Source organism: Phyllobates terribilis, unplaced genomic scaffold (genome assembly GCF_046119375.1).
Source record: "Phyllobates terribilis strain yellow unplaced genomic scaffold, ASM4611937v1 Scaffold_12__6_contigs__length_324123572, whole genome shotgun sequence".
NCBI lineage: Eukaryota > Metazoa > Chordata > Amphibia > Anura > Dendrobatidae > Phyllobates > Phyllobates terribilis.
Genome location: NW_027362772.1, coordinates 124,882,693 through 124,907,687, shown reverse-complemented (window position 1 = coordinate 124,907,687; position 24,995 = coordinate 124,882,693). Strand labels below are relative to the sequence as shown.

At 48.0% G+C, this 24,995-nt stretch overlaps 1 protein-coding gene across 2 annotated transcripts in view; it reads left to right on the top strand.

Moving 5' to 3' along the window:
• The window catches only part of LOC141172259 (sulfotransferase 2B1-like), a 649,758-nt gene that overhangs the window by 409,231 nt on the left and 215,532 nt on the right, over positions 1–24,995 (top strand). For both annotated transcript variants that reach the window (XM_073656257.1, XM_073656258.1), the window contains exon 5: positions 20,551–20,645. In XM_073656257.1, the coding sequence (XP_073512358.1) occupies positions 20,551–20,645 (95 nt within the window). The remainder of the gene's footprint in view (positions 1–20,550; positions 20,646–24,995) is intronic.

The following is a 24,995-nucleotide window of genomic DNA, read 5'->3' as shown; positions in this document are numbered from 1 at the left end:
ATGAACAGAGAATATGGAAACATACTGTGCTGTAACATCAATTGAACATAGACTGCTAAGTAAAGTTGAACTGTTGGTTATGAAGCAAGTGTCCCCTGATTTATGTGCGGCTGTTCCTAGGTCCGGGATTGTAGGGACAGTGGAGTGCTTCGACCGAAACGTGAGTGTTATGCATTACACCCACAGCACATGGGAACTGGGACACTGTTTATTTGTAGGGTGCCTGGGTGTGGGAACACAGCAGCCCCTCCCCCATAACTGCCACCCTGTGCACCTTACATATATGTTCTTCATCCTGGCCCCCAGGGGTATACATAGAAGTGATGGGGTTCCTTAGCGGAAGTTTAATGCCCTCCCCATAGTCCTCCATGTAGTATAAAGCACAGCCCAAAGTCCTCCCTAAATTATAATGCACCCCCCATAGTCATCCATATAGTATAATGCATCCCATAGTCTTCCATATAATATACTGCATAGCCCATATTTATCCATAAAGTATAATGCACCTCAGTAATCCATAAAGTATAATGCACAGCCCATAGTCATCCATATAGTATAATGCACAGCCCAGTCATAAATGTAGTATAATGCACAACCCATAGTCATACAAGTAATATAATGCACAGCCCATAGCCATCCATAAAGTGTAATGCACAACCCACAGTCATCCATATAGTATAATATGCCTCATAGTCATCCATAAAGTATAATGCACAGCCCATAGTAACCCATATAGTATTATAGTATAATGCACAGACCATAGTCATCCATGTAGTATAAAGCAAAGCCCATTGTTAGAACCCTCCTGTTTGCTTTTTCCATCTTGTGGTTTGCGGTCACGTGACCATCTGCCTTTATATTCCAGCTCCGCCCTTTTGGCTGTGCTGGACTTCAGTGTTTGACTGTTTCTCTAGCCAGGTGCTTCTGTGCCTTTCTCTGTCAGTTCGTTTTGCCCTTCTGGGACCTCTAGTACTTTTTCGTCTGTTTGTATTTTTGTGTTCTGCAACAACTTCTCTGTTTAGGAGGTGTCCCATTTTTGTCCCAGTCAGTTCTTTTAGGGACCCCTCCCCTTATGCTATAGGTCTTCGTTCAGACTAGCTGAGGACTAAGGCAGATCTGTTTGCTAGGAACAGGCAGCCCGCTACATCGTAGGGATTCAGCTTAGTTTTACTGTAGGGACAGTTTTCCCTTATCTTTCCTTAGTACATATTGCAGATTATAACAGTAAGTCCAGCCAAAAAAAAACTAAAAGGAAAGAAATTTGAGGTTCAGTATGGTTTCCATCCAGGATTTGGCTCAACGCCTGCAGGGATTGTCTCTGGAGGTAGCCAAGTTACAGCAACACGTGAGTAGCTGTTCTGAAGCGCATTTTGTCGAACCCAAGGTAGGACTGCCTGATGTTTTTTATGGTAAACAGCAAGATTTTTTTTCCTTTAAAAATTCTTGTTTGTTATATTTTCGTTTGAGACCAAGGTCCTCTGGGAATGAATCACAGCGAATTGGTTTTATTATGTCACTTTTGCGCAAAGAACCACAGGGGTGGGCCTTTTCTCTCCAACCTAATGATCCATGTTTAAGGTCTGTAGAAGAATTTTTTTCTGCTATGGGGCTATTATATGACGATCCTGATCGAATCTCATCTGCTGAGGCAGGACTCATGCATTTGAATCAGGGGTCAGGTGATGTTGAAAATTATTGCAGACACTTCAGAAGATGGGCCTCAGAAGTTAAATGGAATGATCCAGCTCTGAAATGTCTATTTCTTGCTGGTCTGAGTGAAAGGGTTAAGGATTTGCTAATTGCATTCCCCGCACCTGAGACTCTGCAGGATGCCATGCAATTAGCTGTTCGTGTGGATAGGAGACTGAGATTTAGACAGAATGAGGTAAAGACTCCTGTAATGCCAGGTCCTAGTCCCCAGAAAATCTGCTCTGACGGCGGAGAACCGATGGAGGTTGGGACGAAGTCGCTCCCCTCTCAGGAAAGAGACCGGAGGTTCACCGAGGGCTTGTGTCTTTATTGTGGTAAAGCTGACCATTTGATTAAGTATTGTGAGCTTAGTTTAAGTAAAGGTAAAAAAAGGTCAGGTACGCCCGTATAGCTTGTTTACGCTCTGCAGGAGTATTTCTTTCTGGGAGTAATACTTTGCAAGAAAATTTGATTGAATTTCAGGTATTTGTGGATTGTGGTTCAACACTTAATGTGATTGATAAAGGGTTTTTGGAAAACCTTAAATTGAAATCCAAACCTTTGTCATCACCTATTTCTGTGATTGCAATTGATAACACTCCCTTGAAATGTATTACTCACAAGGCTGCTGCACTTCCCCTCACTATCAAAGGAGTTCACCAAGAAATTTTGGACTTGGTTGTATTAGATAATTTACCCTCTCCGGTAATTTTAGGTTTGCCTTGGTTAAAACTGCACAATCATTTGCTAGACTGGTCTACTAATGTGATTAAGTCTTAGAGTCCGAAGTGCTATGATAAATGTTGTAATGGTCGCATTGCGGCTGTGGAAAAAGGGGAATTACCTGTACCTATTCAAGATTTTTGGAGGGTTTTTTTCGGAGGAGGAGTCGCAAGTTTTACCTCCTCACAGGGACTATGATTGCACCATTGAGTTTGTTCCTGGAGCTACTCTTCCCAAGAGTCGCTTGTTTAATCTGACTATCCCTGAAAGAAAGGCCTTGGAGGAGTATATACAGACCAGCATGGCTGCTGGTCACATTAGACCTTCTAAGTCACCTGTGGCAGTTGGATTTTTCTTTGTTAAAAAAAGGACCGGGGTTTACGTCCATGTTTGGATTTTCGTGAAATTAATAAGATTACCGTACGCAATTCCTACCCATTGCCGTTAATTCCTGACTTGTTTAACCAGTTGGTGGGGGCCAAGTGGTTCTCTAAAATTGATCTCCGAGGGGCATACAATTTGTTACAAGTGAAGGAGGGTGATGAATGGAAAACAGCTTTTAACACTCCGGTAGGTCATTTTGAGAATCTGGTGATGCCTTTTGGTCTTACCAATGCACCTGCATTTTTTCAGAACCTTATTAATGACATCCTGAGACCTTTGATTGGTAAGAATGTGGTTGTGTATTTGGATGACATTTTGATTTATTCACCAGATCTAAAATCCCATTGGCAGAGTGTACGTGAAGTTTTGCAGTTATTGAGTGATAATTCACTATTTGCTAAGCTGGAGAAATGTGAGTTTGCTGTGCAGAAAATTAGTTTTTTGGGCTACATTGTTTCCAGCGAGGGCGTTGAGATGGACCCGGTGAAGGTTCAGGCTGTGCAGGAATGGCCTAGGCCTATTGGTTCGAAATCTATACAGAGATTTTTGGGTTTTGCCAATTATTACAGGAAATTCATTAAGAATTTTTCTGTAATTGTTAAGCCTCTGACCGATCTCACCAGGAAAGGTGCGAATACGGTCCTGTGGACTACTGAGGCCATTGAAGCGTTTGAGTATCTCAAAGAGAGGTTCAGTTCTGCCCCTATCCTTATGCAGCCTGATGAGACCAAGCCATTTTTGGTCGAGGTCGATGCTTCATCGGTGGGGGTCGGAGTAGTTTTGTCTCAGGAGAACAAGGATGGAGCACATCCTTGTGCCTTCTTTTCGAAAAAAATTTCAGAAACCAAACTGAATTATGATGTTGAAAATCGTGAGTTGCTGGCTATTAAACTTGCGTTTGAACATTGGCATCATTTTTTGGAAGGCGCTAGATTTCCTATTCAGGTTTTCACAGATCATAAGAATTTGATCTATCTGGATGCTGCCAAGGGCTTGAATGCCCGTCAAGCTAGGTGGGCAATTTTTTTTTCTCGGTTTCATTTTTCTGTTACCTCTATCCCTGGTACTAAGAATATTAAAGCCGATGCTTTATCTCGCAGCTTCTCTCCTACGGTCAGTGCCGAGGAGGAGAAGAGCATTTTACAGAAAGGAGTTGTGGTGGCGGCATTGGACTCCGTTTTGGAGAATGGGATTCTGAAAGCTCAAGATGATGCTCCATCTAACATTCCCCATGGGAGGTTGTTCGTGCCTAGAGCCTTTAGGAGAGATTTGTTTTTGGAGTGTCATGAGTCTCGGTTGGCAGGTCATCCAGGAATTTCGGAGACTAAGAGACTTATCAGTCACAGTTTTTGGTGGCCTGGATGGCAGAAGGAAGTCATCAAGTGGGTGCGTCAATGTACTGTGTGTGCTAGGTCAAAGACTTCATATACTCCTGCTGCGGGGTTGCTTTGCCCTCTGGAGGTTTCTAGTGCGCCTTGGATGCATCTCACAATGGATTTTATTACTGACCTTCCTGTGTCCGAGGGTTTTACTGTCATCTGGGTGGTCGTGGACCGTTTTAGTAAGATGTGTCATTTGGTTCCATTCATTAAGTTGCCCTGCGCCAAGACACTCGCTAAGGCGTTTGTTAAGGAGATTGTCAAGCTCCATGGCATTCCCACGGATATTGTTTCTGATAGAGGACCTCAGTTTGTGGCTCGCTTTTGGTGTGCTTTTTGTGACAGGTTGGGAGTCCATTTGTCCTTTTCGTCTGGGTATCATCCTGAGTCTAATGGACAGACTGAAAGAAAGAACCAGGATGTTGAACAGTTTTTGCGTTGTTTTGTGGTGGACAATCAAGAGGTGTGGTCTGAGTTTCTGCCTCTCGCAGAATTTACTCTTAACAATCATACATTCTCCTCTGTTGGGTGTTCTTTTTTTTGTTGTACTGGGAGACATCCATCTTTTGGTTCGTTCTCCAAATTGGGGTCGGTGGTGCCGGAGGAGGAGAATTTTTCCAGTGATTTGGAGAGAGTTTGGACTAATGTACGTTGCAACCTGCAAGAGGCTAACAAGAAGTCCAAAAAGTATTTGGACAGGAAACATAAGGAGGTTTTGTTTACTGTGGGTGACATGGTTTGGTTGTCCTCGAAGAACCTGCGGTTGAGGATTCTCTCTAAAAAACTGGGTCCTAAGTTTGTGGATCCATTTAAAGTGCTTCAGGTTGTTAACCCGTCTGCTGTTAGGTTGGATGTCCCTACTAGTGTTGAGCCACCCCTGTAGTGTTCGGGTTCGGTTCGGTTCGTCGAACACCGGGATGTTCGAGGAACTGTTCGTCGAACTGTTCGTCGAACACCTTAGAACACCGTCGAACACCGTTAAAACCAATGGCAGGCAAACAAAAACACATAGAAACACATAGAAAACACCTTCAAAGGTGTCCAAAAGCTGACAAACTGCTCAGAAGATGCTCTCTTTAAAAAAGCCGGCCGGCAATTCAGCAGCGGCATACACCGGTACCCGACAATTTAGACAAGAAGGAATAGAGCCTCACACATAGATTAGATAGATAGAAACATGTCAGTCACATATATATGAAGTACAGTGACAGTGTTGCTTACTGTACTTGTCATTTAGTGTAAAGGATTTATTAAAAAATATAATAGTGTTTTCATGCACTGTCTCTTTAAAAAAGCCGGCCGGCAATTCAGCATCTGTACCCGACAATTTATAACAGACAGAATAGAGCTTCACACATAGATTAGATAGATAGAAACATGTCAGTCACATATATATGAAGTACAGTGACAATGTTGCTTACTGTACTTGTCATTTAGTGTAAAGGATTTATTAAAAAAAATAATAGTGTTTTCATGCACCGTCTCTTTAAAAAAGCCGGCCGGCAATTCAGCATCTGTACCCGACAATTTATAACAGACAGAATAGAGCTTCACACATAGATTAGATAGATAGAAACATGTCAGTCACATATATATGAAGTACAGTGATAGTGTTGGTTACTGTACTTGTCATTTAGTATTAAAATAAAGGATTTATTATTAAAAAAAATTGGCGTGGGGTTCCCCTTAATTTTAGTCTCTAGCGGAGGTTAAGCAGACAGCTGGGGCAGATGTTTGAAGCCTGGGAAGGGGGTAATACCCACGGAGCTTCCCAGGCTACTAATATGAGCCCCCAGCTGAATACATAGCCTTTACTAGCTATTAAAATGGGGGACCCCCCCAAAAAAATGACGTGGGGTCCCCCCTAATTTAATAGCTAGCAAAGGCTAGGCAGACAGCTGGGGGCTGATATTAATAGCCCAGGAAGGGAGCCATGAATATTGGCCCCCTCCCAGGCTAGAAACACCAGCCGTCAGCCGCCCCAGAAATGGCGCATTCATAGGATGCGCCAATTCTGGCACTTAGCCTCGCTCTTCCACGCTGCCCTGGTGCGGTGGCAGGGGGTAATAGGGCTGGGGTTGATGTCAGCTTATAATGCCAGCTGACATCAAGCCCAGGTTAGTAATGGAGAGGCGTCTATAAGACACCCCCATTACTAACCCCATAGTCAAAGTTAAAAGAAAACACAAACACCCAGAATAAAGTCCTTTAATTGAAATAAAGACACAATCCTTTATTGTTCTAAATTAAACCATACTTACCATCACGCCCATTCCAGCTGAAGCCAACGATCTCCTGCAATAAAAGAAAAATAATAAAGCAACATCATCCTTACCTTTCCATGGTTCCCACGACAGCTTCAGCTCTGCTACATCGAGATGACAGGCTGGACCGCAGCAGAACGCTGCCATCCAGCCTGTCATCCCGCAGACACTGAGAAGCGCAGGCATGCTTGCGCTCTGCAGTGTCTGGCTGTGACGGCATAAAGATGAGACGAGTTCATGTCCAATGAACTCGGCGCACCTCATGCACGTCACTGACAGCGTGGGAAAATTCTCATGCTGAAGCGCTGAGTGCAGGAGAATTCTCCCACGCTGTCAGTGACGTGCATAAGGTGAGCTCATGTCCAATGAACTCAGCTCACCTCCTGCACGTCACTGACAGCGTGGGAGAATTCTACTGCACTCAGCGCTTCAGCGTGAGAATTCTCCCACGCTGAAGCGCTGAGTGCAGGAGAATTTTCCCACGCTGTCAGTGACGTGCATAAGGTGAGCTCATGTCCAATGAACTCAGCTCACCTCCTGCACGTCACTGACAGCGTGGGAGAATTCTCCTGCACTCAGCGCTTCAGTGTGTGAATTCTCCCACGCTGAAGCGCTGAGTGCAGGAGAATTTTCCCACGCTGTCAGTGACGTGCATGAGGTGAGCCGAGTTCATTGGACATTAACTCGGCTCATCTGGATGCCCTCACAGAGAGACACTGTGGAGCGCAAGCAAGCCTGCGCTTCTCAGTGTCTGCGGGATGACAGGCTGGATGGCAGCGTTCTGCTGCGGTCCAGCCTGTCATCTCGATGTAGCAGAGCTGAAGCTGTCATGGGAACCATGGAAAGGTAAGGATGATGTTGCTTTATTATTTTTCTTTTATTTCAGGAGATCGTTGGCTTCAGCTGGAATGGGCGTGACGGTAAGTATGGTTTAATTTAGAACAATAAAGAATTGTGTGTTTATTTCAATTAAAGGACTTTTTTCTGGGTGTTGTGTTTTTTTTAAATACTTTACTAGAAATTCATGGTGGTCATGTCTAATATTGGCGTGACCCCATGAATTTTGGGCTTAGGGCCAGCTGATAATGCCAAGCTTGCCCTAACCCCTTTATTACCCAGTGAGCCACCGCATCAGGGCCCTGGATGAGTTGGGTACAGCGCCAGAAGATGGCGCTTCTATGAACGCGCCATTTTCCGGGGTGGCTGCGGACTGCAATTTGCAGCGGGGGTGGCCCAGAAAGCTTGGGCCTCCCTGCGCTGCGGATTCCAGCCCCCAGCTGCCTAGTTGTACCTGGCTGGACACAAAAACAGGGCGAAGCCCCACGTCAATTTTCTTTAAATTATTTCATGAAATAATTAAGAAAAAAAGGGCTTCCCTATATTGTTGTGTCCGGCCAGGTACAAATAGGCAGCTGGTGGTTGGGGGCAGCCCGTTCCTGCCTGCTGCACCTGACTGGACACAAATATAGTGCGAAGCCCCACGTCAATTTTTTTTAAATTATTTCATGAATTTCCTGAAATAATTTAAAAAAATTGAAGTGGGGCTTCGCACTATATTTGTGTCCAGCCAGGTACAGCAGGCAGGAATGGGCTGCCCCCAACCACCAGCTGCCTATTTGTACCTGGCCGGACACAACAATATAGGGAAGGCCTTTTTTTCTTAATTATTTCATGAATTTCATGAAATAATTAAAAAAAATTGAAGTGGGGCTTCGCACTATATTTGTGTCCAGCCAGGTACAGCAGGCAGGAACGGGCTGCCCCCAACCACCAGCTGACTATTTGTACCTGGCCGGACACAACAATAGAGAAAAGGCCTTTTTTCTTAATTATTTCATGAATTTCATGAAATAATTAAAAAAAAAATACGTGGGGCTTCGCCCTATTTTTGTGTCCAGCCAGGTACAACTAGGCAGCTGGGGGCTGGAATCTGCAGCGCAGGGAGGCCCAAGCTTTCTGGGCCCCCCCCGCTGCAAATTGCAGTCCGCAGCCACCCCGGAAAATGGCGCGTTCATAGAAGCGCCATCTTCTGGCGCTGTACCCAACTCATCCAGGGCCCTGGTGCGGTGGCTCACTGGGTAATAAAGGGGTTAGGGCCAGCTTGGTATTATCAGCTGGCCCCAAGCCCAAAATTCATGGGGTCACGCCAGTATTAGACATGACCGCCATGAATTTCTAGTAAAGTATTTAAAAAAAACACAACACCCAGAATAAAGTCCTTTAATTGAAATAAACACACAATTCTTTATTGTTCTAAATTAAACTATACTTACCATCACGCCCATTCCAGCTGAAGCCAACGATCTCCTGCAATAAAAGAAAAATAATAAACCAACCTCATCCTTACCTTTCCATGGTTCCCACGACAGCTTCAGCTCTGCTACATCGAGATGACAGGCTGGACCGCAGCAGAACGCTGCCATCCAGCCTGTCATGCCGCAGACACTGAGAAGAGCAGGCATGCTTGCGCTCCTCAGTGTCTCGCTGTGACGGCATCCAGATGAGCCGAGGTCATGTCCAATGAACTCGGCTCACCTCATGCACGTCACTGACAGCGTGGGAAAATTCTCACGCTGAAGTGCTGAGTGCAGGAGAATTCTCCCACGCTGTCAGTGACGTGCATGAGGTGAGCTCATGTCCAATGAACTCAGCTCACCTCATGCACCTTACTGACAGCGTGGGAAAATTCTCCTGCACTCAGCGCTTCAGCGTGAGAATTCTCCCACGCTGTAAGTGACGTGCATGAGGTGAGCCGAGTTCATTGGACATGACCTCGGCTCATCTTTATGCCGTCACAGAGAGACAATGTGGAGCGCAAGCAAGCCTGCTCTTCTCAGTGTCTGCAGGATGACAGGCTGGATGGCGGCGTTCTGCAGCGGTCCAGCCTGTCATCTCGATGTAGCAGAGCTGAAGCTGTCGTGGGAACCATGGAAAGGTAAGGATGATGTTGCTTTATTATTTTATTTTTATTACAGGAGATCGTTGGCTTCAGCTGGAATGGGCGTGACGGTAAGTATGGTTTAATTTAGAACAATAAAGAATTGTGTCTTTATTTCAATTAAAGGACTTTATTCTGGGTGTTTGTGTTTTTTTTTAACTTTGACTATGGGGTTAGTAATGGGGGTGTCTTATAGACGCCTCTCCATTACTAACCTGGGCTTGATGTCAGCTGGCATTATAAGCTGACATCAACCCCAGCCCTATGACCCCACTGCCACCGCACCAGGGCAGCGTGGAAGAGCGAGGCTAAGTTCCAGAATTGGCGCATCCTATGAATGCGCCATTTCTGGGGCGGCTGACGGCTGGTGTTTCTAGCCTGGGAGGGGGCCAATATTCATGGCTCCCTTCCTGGGCTATTAATATCAGCCCCCAGCTGTCTGCCTAGCCTTTGCTAGCTATTAAATTAGGGGGGACCCCACGTCATTTTTTTTGGGGGGTCCCCCATTTTAATAGCTAGTAAAGGCTATGTATTCAGCTGGGGGCTGATATTAGTAGCCTGGGAAGCTCCGTGGGTATTACCCCCTTCCCAGGCTTCAAACATCTGCCCCAGCTGTCTGCTTAACCTCCGCTAGAGCCTAAAATTAAGGGGAACCCCACGCCAATTTTTTTAATAATAAATCCTTTATTTTAATACTAAATGACAAGTACAGTAACCAACACTATCACTGTACTTCATATATATGTGACTGACATGTTTCTATCTATCTAATCTATGTGTGATGCTCTATTGCTTCCATTCTAAATTGTCGGGTACAGATGCTGAATTGCCGGCCGGCTTTCTTAAAGAGACGGTGCATGAAAACACTATTATTTTTTTTAATAAATCCTTTACACTAAATGACAAGTACAGTAAGCAACACTGTCACTGTACTTCATATATATGTGACTGACATGTTTCTATCTATCTAATCTATGTGTGATTCTCTATTCCTTCTATTCTAAATTGTCGGGTACCTCTGCTGAATTGCCGGCCAGCTTTTTTAAAGAGACGGTGCATGAAAACACTATTATTTTTTTTGATAAATCCTTTACGCTAAATGACAAGTACAGTAAGCAGCACTTTCACTGTACTTCGTATATATGTGGCTGACATGTTTATATCTATCTAATCTATGTGTGAAGCTCTATTCTTTCGGTTCTAAATTGTCGGGTACCGGTGTATGCCGCTGCTGAATTGCCGGCTTTTCATGTTTCACTGTTGGCACTGTTCCCATCGATTTGGGCAATCACTGTAATGCCACAACCACCATGGCTGTGGCATTACAGTGAGTGGCAGACAATCCCTGCATGATTGGTGCTCTAAATAGCGCCAGACATGCAGGACACGCTTTTGGTGCACGAACAGTTATCGAACATAACCTCGAACAGCCGAATTTTTTGCAAATCGTTCGGGTTCGTCGAACAACTCGAACACCGCCCAAAACAGCTCGAATTTGAGATTGGCGAACAGTTCTAGTCGAACACCGCTCATCTCTAGTCCCTACTTCCTGGAAGATTAATCCTGTGTTTCATGTTTCCTTGTTGAAAAAGGCTGATGTATCATGTAGGGATGCCTCTGTCTCAGTTCCTCATGTGGTGGAAGACGGCGAATATGAAATTTCTCGTATCTTGAATTCTAGATGGCATAGAGGGAGATTACAGTATCTTGTCTCCTGGAATGGTTTCGGCCCCAAAGACTGCTCCTGGGTAAGGACAGATGATGTCTCTGCTCCTAGGCTTGTTAAAGCTTTCCTCAAGAGGTTTCCGGAGAGGCCTGGGCCTGGAGGATCCGGAGGATCCTCATAAAAGAGGGGGTACTGTTAAATCCCTACTGCTTGTTTTTTCCATCTTGTGTTTTGCGGTCACGTGACCATCTGCCTTTATATTCCAGCTCCGCCCTTTTGGCTGTGCTGGACTTCAGTGTTTGACTGTTTCTCTAGCCAGGTGCTTCTGTGCCTTTCTCTGTCAGTTCGTTTTGTCCTTCTGGGACCTCTAGTACTTTTTCGTCTGTTTGTCTTATTGTGTTCTGCAACAACTTCTCTGTTTTGTCCCATTTTTATCCCAGTCCTTAGTTCTTTTAGGGACCCCTCCCCTTATGTTATAGGTCTGTGTTCAGACTAGCCGAGGACTAAGGCGGGTCTGTTTGCTAGGAACAGGCAGCCCGCTACAGCGTAGGGATTCAGCTTAGTTTTACTGTAGGGACAGTTTTTCCTTATCTTTCCTTAGTACATGTTGCAGATCATAACACCCATAATTTTACATGTGGCATAATGCAAATCCCATAGTCATCCATAAAGTATAATGCACAATCCATAGTCATTCATGTAGTATTTTGCACAACATAGTCATCCATGTAGTATAATGCACAACTCATAGTCATCCATGTAATATAATGTACAGCCTATAGATCTCCATATAGTATAAATCTCAGCCCATAGTCATGCATGCAGTATAACACACGGCATATAGTCCTCCATAAAGTATAATGTCTGACACCCCAGGGGTCTGGTTGTCACAGTGATAGAGATATTACGTCTGAGAGCAGGTGGGAGGTCCTTTGGTCAGGGATCCTGTGCATGCCACACCTCCTGCCCAGCCTTGGGAGGGGAAGAACTTCCCCTGTATAAACCCGGGGCTGAGGCAGGGTTAGTGAGTCCAGGAAGAGTAGAGACAAGAGCAGCATAGGAAGCAGCAGAGTCACAAGGAGTCAGGGGCTGGCAGCTAAAGAGCTCGCCCTGACTAAGAAGATTCTTTACCGGACCCGGAGTCCGAGGCTGTGGGGACTAACTTCTACCCAGCAGCAGAATCCGTCAGGCAGGGGATTTCAGGTCCCCTGGCCCAGAAGCCCGAAGGCCCGGTCACACGCGTGGGACCAGCACCGCCATCGTGGAGCAGAAGCCATTAGAAGGCCCCGAGTCACCGGCCATACGGGTGAGCACCACACGGTACACTCAGGGACGTGGGCTACTTACATCAGCTTCTAGCAAGGTAGCCAGAAGAGTACAGTCAGCTTGGGAGGCCTACAACTACGCCTGGCCAGGGGAGATCCCATCTGCTCAAGGACTGACCAGGCCCCGTTCGCTAGCAAGTACTCCGGGAGGGTCTATCGTTGTTACCAGTAAAGACCCTGAACGCTACCATACCGTCTCTGAGTGGTTCCTGCTACCCCCATCATCCACGTCGGCTGCCCTGAGGCCATACCCCTCCCGTTGGGGGTTATACTATCACGCTGCACCATCCTTCTACCGGCCTCAGCGGTCTGCCCTGCAGCAGCAGCCCCCTGGCTGCATTCAACGGGTGGCGTAGTCATCAACTATTTACTACTAATAGACTGCCGTCTAGTTTGACTCCCTGGGCACGGACCGGGTCACCGCCACGAGATTACAACCCTCCACGGATCCGGCTCCGGGTAAGCTCCCGCGTGCGCACCGCAGCGCGACACAGGCCCAGGGGCGCGTCAACTTTGGCGTAGTCGGCAGGATCACGTGCCCGCAACCACCGGGTACTGCGTGCCTGAAAAGCAAAGACTGTTCAAACTTACCAGTGGTGAAGATTCCCGCCATCGGTGAAGTTTCCCGCCATCTTCAGCCTTCTTCCCGCCATCCGTGGAGTTTTCCCGCCATTGGACGCCATCTTGAGGACGCCGCGCGGGAAGAAGAGGGGCGTGGACTCCGAAAGCGCGCGAGAACTGAAGCCCCGCCTCACGTCCGGACGTTGCGTAAGGTCCTGGAAGGAGCCCAGCAGACGCCGACGTCACAGGAGCGCGACGGAAGGTCCTCAACCCTGACGATCCACTGCGGAGCCGCGGCCTACGGAACAGGATCATCGCAAGGTAGGCCACGGTCCACTAGGGGGGAGGAAGATGTCGGATACGGAGGGGAGCTCCACTGCCTCAACCCCCGCCAGCGCTACCGCTGTTGCAGTTATGCCCTTCACCATGCCCTATATCCCGGGAGCAGCTTGGCTACCCCAGTACTCAGGGGAGTCACATACCCTGCATGACTTTAGAGAAAAGCTGGATAGCCTCTTCCAGGTGTACCCCCTCACAGAAGAGCAAAAAGTGAGCATCCTGGTGGCCCAACTAACTGGGGCAGCCAAAAGGGAAGTAAAATCCTGGCCACCTGGGAGGAAGACTGTCGCAGGGATACTAACCCGGCTGAAGGACACCTTTGATACCCGCACCTCAGCCGAGATTAAACTTAGATTCTACGGGTGCAAGCAGCGAGCGCATGAGAGTATAAGGGACTATGCACTCAACCTACAAGAGGCCCTGAGGGCCATTAAGCAGACCGACCCTAATGGAGTGGGAAACGAGGACAGGCTGTTGACCGAACAATTTATAGAGGGTTTATATTGCAATGCCCACCGCACCCAGTTGCGGGCAATGGCCTTACAGGACCCTCATCTAGAATTTGCACAGTTCCAGGACAGAGCCATCCGGGTGCTCCGAGAACTGGCACCAGGTGGCGTTGTGACCCACAGACGCCCCACTACCACTTACTACCAGGAGGCGGCGCCCTTGTCAGCAGGGCCTGTGGGAGATGATGCGCAGGCTTTGGACAATGACCCGGCTCCAGACCTACACCATCAGGTCCAAGAGCTAGCTAAAAGCGTTGCTGCGCTAACCCGAACTGTGCAGTCTTTACAGGTTTCCACTCCAGGGAAGATCCAGCTGGCATCCGGACCGGAGGACATCCCGTGGCGTCGACCAAGGAGGACCCCACCGGCCAGAGGAAGACCCAGTGACCGATACAGCGAGGACGGACGACCCATCTGCCGCCGCTGCAATCAACCCGGACATATGGAAAGGTACTGTTCTTTAAACGGGCACAACCTGGGGTAGAGGGCCAACCCCCAGGAAAAAGATCACCAGGCCCATCGAACTGGCGCGACAGATATGTGGGAGGACGTCCAGTCTTGCCTGTGGTACTGGATGGCATTCCCATGAGTGCCCTACTGGACACCGGGTCACAGGTCACCACCATCCCGTACGTGCTCTTCAAGCAGTACTGGAATGACTCGGATATTACCCGCTACCCTGACGACGACTTGAGTATCATCGCCAGCAATGGTCAGCCCGTGCCACAGATCGGATTTAAAGAGGTGACCATCAAAATTGGTAGAGTCGAACTGGCCGCACAGGGACTGATCATTGTAGATATTGACAAACATGAGAGTCACCCAAAAATAACTCTAGGAACTAATGTAATTGAAAATTGTCTTGCAGAGGTGATTTTCCTTTTACAGCAGGTTGCCAAGAATGCCAGCTCCGGCGAGCAGCGGGTGCTCCAGAAAGAGATCCGGGCACTGATGCAACGGCAACAAGTGGAACTCTCCGGCGGTGAGATTGGTAGCGTAAGAATGTGTGACCCTTTTCCTATTGCCATGCCCCCAAAAAGTGAAATGATGATTTGGTGCCGGGCAGCTATTGGTCTGAGAGGTAGAGATTACCAGGCAATGGTAGAACCAGTTTACTCAGACAGTAGGCCCACCATTTTGACAGCACGGGGGGTGGTCAATGTACGCCATGGGAGGGTGCCCGTTCGCATAATAAATATCGGGGAGAGGGAAGTGTACCTGCCCCGGTATGCCACGCTGGCCAAATTATATACCACTAATCAAAATTCTATACAATCTGTGGAACCCTTGCCTCCATCTCACCCGGAGGAAGGTAACGGCTCTAAGAAAGACATGGAGGACTGGTGTCAGCAACTACATCTGGGTACTGACTCCACTCCCTCACACCAGAAACAAGGAGTCTATCGGGTGGTTCAAGAGTATGAGAGAGTGTTTAGTAAACACCCGTTAGACTTCGGGCGAGTCAAGGGGGTAGAACACCGCATCCCCACGGGAGATCATCCTCCCATAAAAGAGAGGTATCGACCCGTACCCCCTGCACATTACCAACACGCCAAGGGGATGCTTAGAGACATGAAGGAGGCTGGGGTAATCCGGGATAGCTGTAGCCCCTGGGCAGCCCCACTAGTTTTAGTCAAAAAGAAAGACAACACCATGAGGATGTGTGTAGATTACCGGAAAATCAACCGTATCACACACAAGGATGCGTACCCCTTACCAAGGATAGAGGAGTCATTGGCTGCTTTAAGATCTGCTAACTTCTTCTCTACCTTGGATCTCACTAGCGGGTACTGGCAGGTTCCTGTAGCAGAGGCGGACCGGGAGAAGACCGCATTCACCACCCCGATGGGACTTAGCGAGTTCACCTGCATGCCGTTCGGACTCTGCAACGCCCCAGGAACCTTCCAACGATTAATGGAGTGCTGTCTGGGCCACAGAAACTTCGAGACGGTCCTGTTGTACCTGGACGATGTCATCGTATACTCCAAAACTTATGAGGACCACCTGAAACACCTGGCGGAGGTGTTCGAAGCTCTGGCGAGTTACGGCCTAAAGGTGAAACCCTCCAAGTGTCACCTCCTGAAACCAAAGGTGCAATACCTGGGACACGTGGTGAGCGCTGACGGAGTGGCTCCCGACCCCGATAAGATCACCGCAATCAAAGGATGGCCAAGCCCTTCCAGCGTAAAAGAAGTGCGGCAGTTCCTAGGGTTGGTAGGCTACTACCGAAGGTTTATTCCCGGTTTCACCAAAAAGGCGGCGCCTATGCAGGACCTCCTGATAGGCCAGTCCCGGAAGGCCAAGAACCAGAAGCCGCCCTTCAAATGGGAAGAGCTAGAGGAAGAGTCCTTCCGCCAGCTGAAGATGGCCCTCACGGGGGATGAAATCTTGGCGTATCCGGACTATAGCCAGCCCTTCATCCTCTACACCGACGCCAGTAACGTCGGGCTAGGAGCCGTACTGTCCCAGATTCAGCAGGGGAAAGAGCGAGTAATCGCCTATGCCAGCCGAAAACTGCGACCCACCGAAAGGAATCCCGAGAATTATAGCTCATTTAAGCTAGAGTTCCTGGCCGTGGTATGGGCAGTCACCGAGCGCTTTAAGCATTACCTCGCTTCTTCCCGGTTCACCGTATACACGGATAACAACCCGCTGACACACCTGGACACGGCAAGACTCGGTGCCCTGGAGCAGAGGTGGATGGCCCGTCTGTCCAACTACGAGTTCACAATTAAATACCGGGCAGGGCGCTCCAATACCAACGCGGACGCCCTGTCCAGGATGCCCAACCTGCCAGACGGAGGAGAAGATCCGGAGGGACTGGAAGAAGTTGAACTCCCTGCGTTCCACCGTCATGGGACTATCCAGTATTCCCACCGGGTAAGGAGTAAGCAGGCTGCTACGTTGAACCCCTTACCTCACTACAACTGGGCGGAAACGCAAGACAGCGACCCTGCCGTCCGACTGGTGAAGGAGATGCTGACTCGCCCGGAGGCTAGCCTGGAATCAGACGCTCCAGAGGAAGCCAAACAACTATGGGCAGAGAAGAGTCGACTGTTCCTTTACAAGGGGAAGTTGTGCCGCAGAATGGTTAACTCCAGGACGCATGAACTACTCTGGCAAGTAGTGGTGCCACGAAGAGACGCAGCCATGGTGATGGAGGCATACCACGACGGAGCTGGACACTTCGGGTGGAAAAAGCTGGAGTTCCTGCTGCGCGAGCGGTTCCACTGGGTAGGCATGAGGGGAACCATCGAGAAGTGGTGCAGAGACTGTGGCCCGTGCAATCTGAGAAGGAAGGACCGGGCCAGCCAGAAGACTCCCCTGCAGTCCATCGTCACCCGGCAACCGTTGGAACTGGTAGCCTTGGATCATGTAAAACTGACCCCCAGCAGAAGTGGCTACGTCTACGCGTTAACCATCGTGGATCATTACTCCCGGTTTCTGGTTGTCATCCCCGTCAAGGACTTAACGGCTCGAACAGCAGCTAGAGCCTTCCAGCAGCACTTTTGCCGTCCACACGGGTACCCGGACCAAGTGCTGACGGACCAGGGACCTGCCTTTGAAGCGGAGGTCTTCCAGGAATTCTGCAATCTGTATGGCTGCCGGAAGATAAGGACGACACCCTACCATCCGCAAACTAATGGACTTTGTGAGAAAATGAACCAGGTGGTAATGGATCTTCTAAAAACGTTGCCCCTGGAAGAACGCAGTCTGTGGCCTGAGAAGTTGCCCGATCTGGTGGACCTATACAACCACATCCCGGTAGGTTCCACCAACTGTACCCCGGCTTACCTAATGAGGGCAAGACCAGGTAAGTTACCTGTTGACCTGGAAATGGGAGTCCTGACGCCCGAGGACACTTCACCAGAAACAGACTGGGACACAGAGAGGCAGCAGCAGTACCGGAAAGTACAGGAGAGCGTGGAGCGAAGTCTCTGTCAGGCTAGGGAAAGACAAGAGAAGACTTACAACCAGTATGCTCCCGCTGTTCCCCTGGTACCCGGAGAGCAGGTCTTGAAGAGGAAGAGACGGCTCCACAAGTTGGACGACCAGTGGGAGAAGGACCCGTACACCGTACTGCCCTCAAGCCACGAGAACCCGAAGGTCTGTACCATCAGTAAAGACGGAGGGGAAACCACAGCCATTGTATCCCGGGACCACCTGAAGAAGTGCCCCGAACAACTGAGGAACCCTGAGGAGGAACAGGAAGACCATCGACCCGTGGAAGAAAGGGAAGATATGGTTAGTACCGTGCTCGGGGACTTCCCTCGGTCTTGGACTCAAGTCAATGGTGCAGTTGTGGTACCCGTACTCACCTTCCTCCAACCATCATCCCAAGAACCTACGGAGCAACGGGTAGAGCTGGAAGAGCAGCCGGTCCAGGAGGCAGAAGACTCCACCCAAGCGGAACAGGAGAATCCACCCTCTGCTTATAGTGAGCCTGCCGTACCCCTAGTGAGACAAAGAGCCGGTAGACAGCTGCCCAGTTTACCCTTGACAGCTCCTACACCCTGTAGTTCAGGGCCAGACAGTCAGCTCCGTAGGTCCACTAGGGCCACTAGAGGCCAGTTACCCGCACGTTGGAGGATCTAAATGTTTAAGTTGTTTTACAATGTTTACCTGTTTATTGTTGCTTGTGTGTAATTTTGTGTTTCTAGTTGTTTTCAGGAGTCTTCGGTGGATTTACTGGGAATCCTTTGTATATAGTTGGAGCGTAACCCAGGATGGACTAGAGACTGTTAAGGACTCGGGGTAGGACAGACCCCTACCTGGTTACGTCTCCCTGTGTTGGTGAAATGGACACCTTTGCTTTTCTTCAAAGACTGCACCCGGTTGCGGACATCCGTGACCATCTTATTGTGTTTCCTTATTGTATTTTATTGTTCTTTGATATACCTTGTTATATTTTTCTAAAAAGTGTTTAGTCCCGGAGTACTAAATTTCACTAGGGGGGAGTGTGACACCCCAGGGGTCTGGTTGTCACAGTGATAGAGATATTACGTCTGAGAGCAGGTGGGAGGTCCTTTGGTCAGGGATCCTGTGCATGCCACACCTCCTGCCCAGCCTTGGGAGGGGAAGAACTTCCCCTGTATAAACCCGGGGCTGAGGCAGGGTTAGTGAGTCCAGGAAGAGTAGAGACAAGAGCAGCATAGGAAGCAGCAGAGTCACAAGGAGTCAGGGGCTGGCAGCTAAAGAGCTCGCCCTGACTAAGAAGATTCTTTACTGGACCCGGAGTCCGAGGCTGTGGGGACTAACTTCTACCCAGCAGCAGAATCCGTCAGGCAGGGGATTTCAGGTCCCCTGGCCCAGAAGCCCGAAGGCCCGGTCACACGCGTGGGACCAGCACCGCCATCGTGGAGCGGAAGCCATTAGAAGGCCCCGAGTCACCGGCCATACGGGTGAGCACCACACGGTACACTCAGGGACGTGGGCTACTTACATCAGCTTCTAGCAAGGTAGCCAGAAGAGTACAGTCAGCTTGGGAGGCCTACAACTACGCCTGGCCAGGGGAGATCCCATCTGCTCAAGGACTGACCAGGCCCCGTTCGCTAGCAAGTACTCCGGGAGGGTCTATCGTTGTTACCAGTAAAGACCCTGAACGCTACCATACCGTCTCTGAGTGGTTCCTGCTACCCCCATCATCCACGTCGGCTGCCCTGAGGCCATACCCCTCCCGTTGGGGGTTATACTATCACGCTGCACCATCCTTCTACCGGCCTCAGCGGTCTGCCCTGCAGCAGCAGCCCCCTGGCTGCATTCAACGGGTGGCGTAGTCATCAACCATTTTCTACCGCTAACAGACTGCCGTCCAGTTTGACTCCCTGGGCACGGACCGGGTCACCGCCACGAGACTACAACCCTAAACAGATCCGGCTCCGGGTAAGCTCCCGCGTGCGCAACGCAGCGCGACACAGGCCCAGGGGCGCGTCATAATGCACAGCACATAGTCATGCATATAGTATAATGCATAGTCCATAGTCATCATCCATGTAGTATAATGCACAGTCCATAGCCATCCATGTAGTATAATGCACAGCCCATAGTCAGCATCCATGTAGTATAATGCACAGCCCATAGTCATCCATGTAGTATAATGCACAGCCTATAGTCATCCATGTAGTATAATGCATAGCCCATGGTTATGCATGTAGTACTATGGCAGCTGATTAAAAAAATAAATACTCACCTTCCTAGAGCTCCCCTGCTATGCGGCGTCCTCTTGTGCAGCTGACTTCAGCGTGTGACGGGAGTGCATGATGTCACTGCCCAATCACATACACGCCGCCATCAGCTGCTGGCCTCTGATTGGCCGGCAACGTGTATTCCCACACACAGACCAGATGGGTTTGTGCAGTGCAATACACCCCAGCTAGATGTGAGTTGAAGTTTCTGCTAGCGTCTGCGTGCCCCTGATCCACCGGGCCTGGTCACAGCAGTGACTGCTGCGGACGTAATCCGCCACTAATGACTCAAATTATTGTATGTATATAGTAATAGCTGCTGTATATAAGAAATACCTAAGAGAAGATTAGTGTCACATGCAATTTTTTATTTGAGTTTGTAAGTCAAAGGTTATCAGCAAAAGATTTTTCTTGAGGTAAGGTTTGATGCTGGATATAAAAACGTATACAGTACCCTAATCTTTACGTGCTGGCACTAGGTGCGTTCTTGCATAACAGTATCCATAGTTTATATTGTTAACAATTTAAGGGGGTTTTCTGAGGGCAAAAAATTCTCATCTAAAAGATAAACCATTGTCTTTCTTACAGTTCTGTATGGATCTTGGTTTGATCATGTGAAAGGCTGGATCAAAATGAAAGATGACAGCAGATTCTTCTTTGTTACATACGAGGAGCTCTTACAGGTAGTAATATTGTATAGGGCTGTATTGCCCAGTCGTATGTCTCTGTCATCTATACCTCTGAATATATGGGCATAGTTTAACATGGGCAGGGGAGGTAGTCATGGGCGAGGTGAACATCATCAGCGCCCCACTATACTGCAGGAAAGTAGAAGTCTTGGCTGGGTGTATGTGCTGCTGTTACCTTGCGATATACCTGTGCAGACCGCATGCTGCCACTTAATATGGCGGGCCAGGAGAAAATAAGATAGATATAAATGAGGGAGACCAAAGTCCAAAAATAAACTTTTCTTTACTGAACAACTAATTGATGAGAAGCATATACATCACATAGCAGGCACAACACTTCAAGAATGCTGCTTCAGTGCAATACATAGGCAGGAACTTTATGTTTACATGTGGGGGTACAATACTTCCATTATGTCAAGGAATCACAGACCATGAGGTCACGCAGATCCACTAGCTGTTATCTTTTGACACAAACAGCTCTCTGCTGCCCCTTATCATCAAGACAATAACACGTTTGACTGACTACTAACGGAGGAGGCCGCAGGCCGCTTACACTAGTAGGCCAGTTATTGGGAAACTAACAGTGAGTGTATGATATGTACATCTCCGATTCCAACTCATGGAATATATATATATATATATATATATATATATATATATATATATATACACCTGGTATAGTCACTGCTAACTCCACAAAAGTGCAAGAAAGATTTTTATCTGCCACCACCAGTCATTTTTTTATACAGGCTGACTATACCCCTGGTTTCTGGTAACGTAAGGCGTCTGGGTGTGGTTTACAGAACAAAAGCAACAAAACTATTACATTTTATATTTAATCCAGAACAATAGGCAGTGTTTGTAAAAAATATACAAAAGATTTTACAAAGGGGACTAAACAATACAGTATATACAGTTACATAAAATAAAATTAATTAATAGAGAAACCTACTAAGCCAATCACAGAGCTAGATCAGCTAGCGAAAGAGAGCACTTCGATACTTCGATTGGAGACGTTCAGTGAACGGGATTCATGCATACACCAATGTGTATCTCTATACAGGAACAAAGATCAGAATTTGCCTTTTCTTTTTATCAGCACCTAAGTTACACCCAAACATCCACCTTTGATGACCTCACATGGGTCGGGTTGTTGGATTTTCTGAGCCCTTCAAGATTTTATGAAATTCCCAAGGTATGAGATATCTTCTGTCCTCACGATCGCAGAATTTTGCGATCGCCGCCATATTTTTTATTGAAATTTTACCTTTCCATAGATGGTAAACATGGCAGGGCTTTTGTTAGTTATCTGGGCACTATTGATTTGGGGCTTAAAGGCAGGTGTTACAGTTATGAGAAAACATGCATATTCTTCCCTGATTAATCCTGAAGCTGTAAATGTATGCCCCATCACTATCGGATCCTAACACACTTCAATATTCCTATCTTTTCACCAGTGAGTCTGTGTCTAGTGTAAATATATAACATTTCTTCTAAAGGGAACAAAAGTGTCATTTCAAGTCAGGATGTATTTTCTATGGACAAAAGAGGCTTCTTCTACTTCTCTATGTGTAAACACATGTCCCTATTGTTATTCGACCCTCTGAAAATATCTTTTTCTAACTACCTGTCCATTCTATAAATATCAGTCTTTCACACAAAATACATCCTCTTTCAGTTACCTGGGCTTTCTCAAGGACTTCCTGCATTTTAATTCGGATTCCTCACTACACCATATGATAACTGATGTCTCTCTAAGAATAGCGAGGGCCGAGTACTGGACTTTTAAGAATAGTAAGGGCTGCCTTTGTAAAATAGGCTTTGTGACTTTCAGAGTCCCTGCATCATGAATGAAACAGGATGTGTTTGATGATGTGTCACACACCACATGGCCAGATAAGGTTGTAAATAGTGATGAGCGAGCATACTCGAAAGTACTCGGTACTCGCCCGAGCATCTCAGTACTCGAGATGCTCGGAGCTCGCCGAGTACTTGCGAGATGCTCGGGCGGATGCTCGAGTCCCCTCCCTGCATGTTTGGTGCTTTTTAGAGCGCCAATTAACATGCAAGGGTTGCCTGCCACTCACTGTAATGCCGCAGCCATGTTGGTTGTGGCATTACAGTGATTTGCTGGCCGCACAGCATCATCAGGTGTATATCAGACCTGGCGCCGCTGTGCTTGTCAGGCAGTGTAGGGAGAGGTGCTGCTGAGCTAGGTAGAGATTTAGTTGTGTATTAGGTAGTGTAGGGAGAAAACAAGTACATTACACATATCTATCTCAACAAGCAGTCCTTCTGAGGCATAATCCATCTGCAGAGATATCAGGCAGGCAGTGTATATAGGCAGGCAGTGTATATAGCAGACTGCAGTGCATATAGCACAAGAGGCTCCATTCCAGTACTGCCTTCTGCTGCTGTTAGATATTTCTAGACAAAGTCCCAGATCTCAAGGGCCAGGAATAATTGTTTTGGATCTTAATCCTCATTATTTGCTTAAAAAGTAATCCAGAGAACACAGTTTTTCTGCGCCATTTGCTTGTTGGCACTGCAGAATACAGCCAGGTCCATTCCATATTGCAGCGCTAAAAATCCAGCTATTTAAAACTGTGGTTTGTCCTTCACACGGATCACATATAATTGCGTGGAAAATACTGTAATTTTTGGCCTCCATTAAAATTTTTTTCAGTGTGTCAGCAAAGTTTTTGACACCAGTTTGCTATGCAAAATAGTTACCTACAGGCCAGGTATTTAAAACTGTGGTTTCTCCGTCACACGGATCACATATAATTGCGCTGAAAATACTGCCATTTTGGCTCCATTCGAATTTTTTTTCAGTGTGTCTGCAAAGTTTTTGACACCGGTTTGCTGTTCAAAATAGTTACCTACAGGCCAGGTATTTAAAACTGTGGTTTCTATATCACACGGATTACATATAACTTCGCTCCAAATTCAGTCATTTGTAGTGAGCGTGGAAGATATTGTCCTCCATTTAAAAAGGGCAAGTTGCGTGGCACGGGACGTGGAACTGGACATGATGGCGATGGTGCATGCAGAGGGCGAGGCCGTGGGCAAGCTGAAATTGTGCCACAACAAACACCCACATCTTCTCACCCGACCTTCCTGTCCCAATTACTAGGGGACCGCAGCACACCACTATTGAACCCAGAGCACTGTCAAAAGGTTGTTGGTTGGATCGCGGATAATGCTTCCAGCCACTTTGCCACCACCACAACCACCCTCTCTTCCACACGGTCAAGCCTCAGTAGCCGTGAGTCTGGACTGCATATTCCTCACCCTGATCTTCCTTCCTCCCACCATGCCGAGTGCCCCGGAGACAACTGTTCCCACACTTGAAAACTCCGAAGAGCTGTTCACTTTTCCAATTATAGATTCGGGCCTCTTACCCGGTCCACTTGAAGTGGGGCAAGAGAAGATCACATGTAGCGATGCCCAAATATTTGAGCAGCCACAGTCACACGAAGGTGATTGTGGGAAAGTGTCACAAGAGGTGGACGATGATGAGACACAATTGCCTGAAAGTCAGGAGGAGGACGAGGGTGCAAAAGTGGAAGATGAGGTGGTGGATGAAATATTAACTGACCCAACCTGGTAGGAGGACATGCAAAGCGAGGACAGCAGTACACAGAAGGTGGGAGGCAGAACACCCCAACAGGCAGGAAGAAGCAGTGTGGTGGCCGCAGACAGAGGGCAGGCAACTTTTCCCCGTATCACCAACACGAAGGAAGTTGCCAGTACAACTGTTATGTCTCCCCGAGTCTTGTTGTTTTTAAAAGACTCTGCCAATAACCCCAAAAAGGCCATTTGCACCACTTGCCAGGCCAGCATCATCAGGGGTGGAAAAACTAGCAGCCTGACCAACACCAGCATGATCATGCACATGGCAGCAAAGCACCCGACTTTGTGGGCCGAACCCCAGGGTCCAGGGAAAGTGTCTGCGGGTGGCACCATTGCTTCTTCCGCTGTTGTGCATGCAAGCCAATCCTCTGTCCATGGTGCATGCGAAGATGCCTCCTGCCCTGCACCTGTTGTTGCACACTCTCAAGTAGCAGCATCAGGAAGCACATCAACGTCCTTGTCCCAGCGCAGCGTTCTGTTGTCCATACCCCAGTCCTTGGAACGCAAGCGCAAATATGCAGCCAACGCCCCACAGGCCATACTACTAAGTTCACACATTTCACGACTGCTTGTGCTCGAAATGTTGCCTTTTAGGCTCGTGGAGATGGAAGCATTCCGCAACTTGAAGGCAGCGGCCGTCCCTCGGTACTCGGTCCCTTGCCACCACTATTTCTCCCAGTGTGCAATCCCCGCATTACACAAGCACGT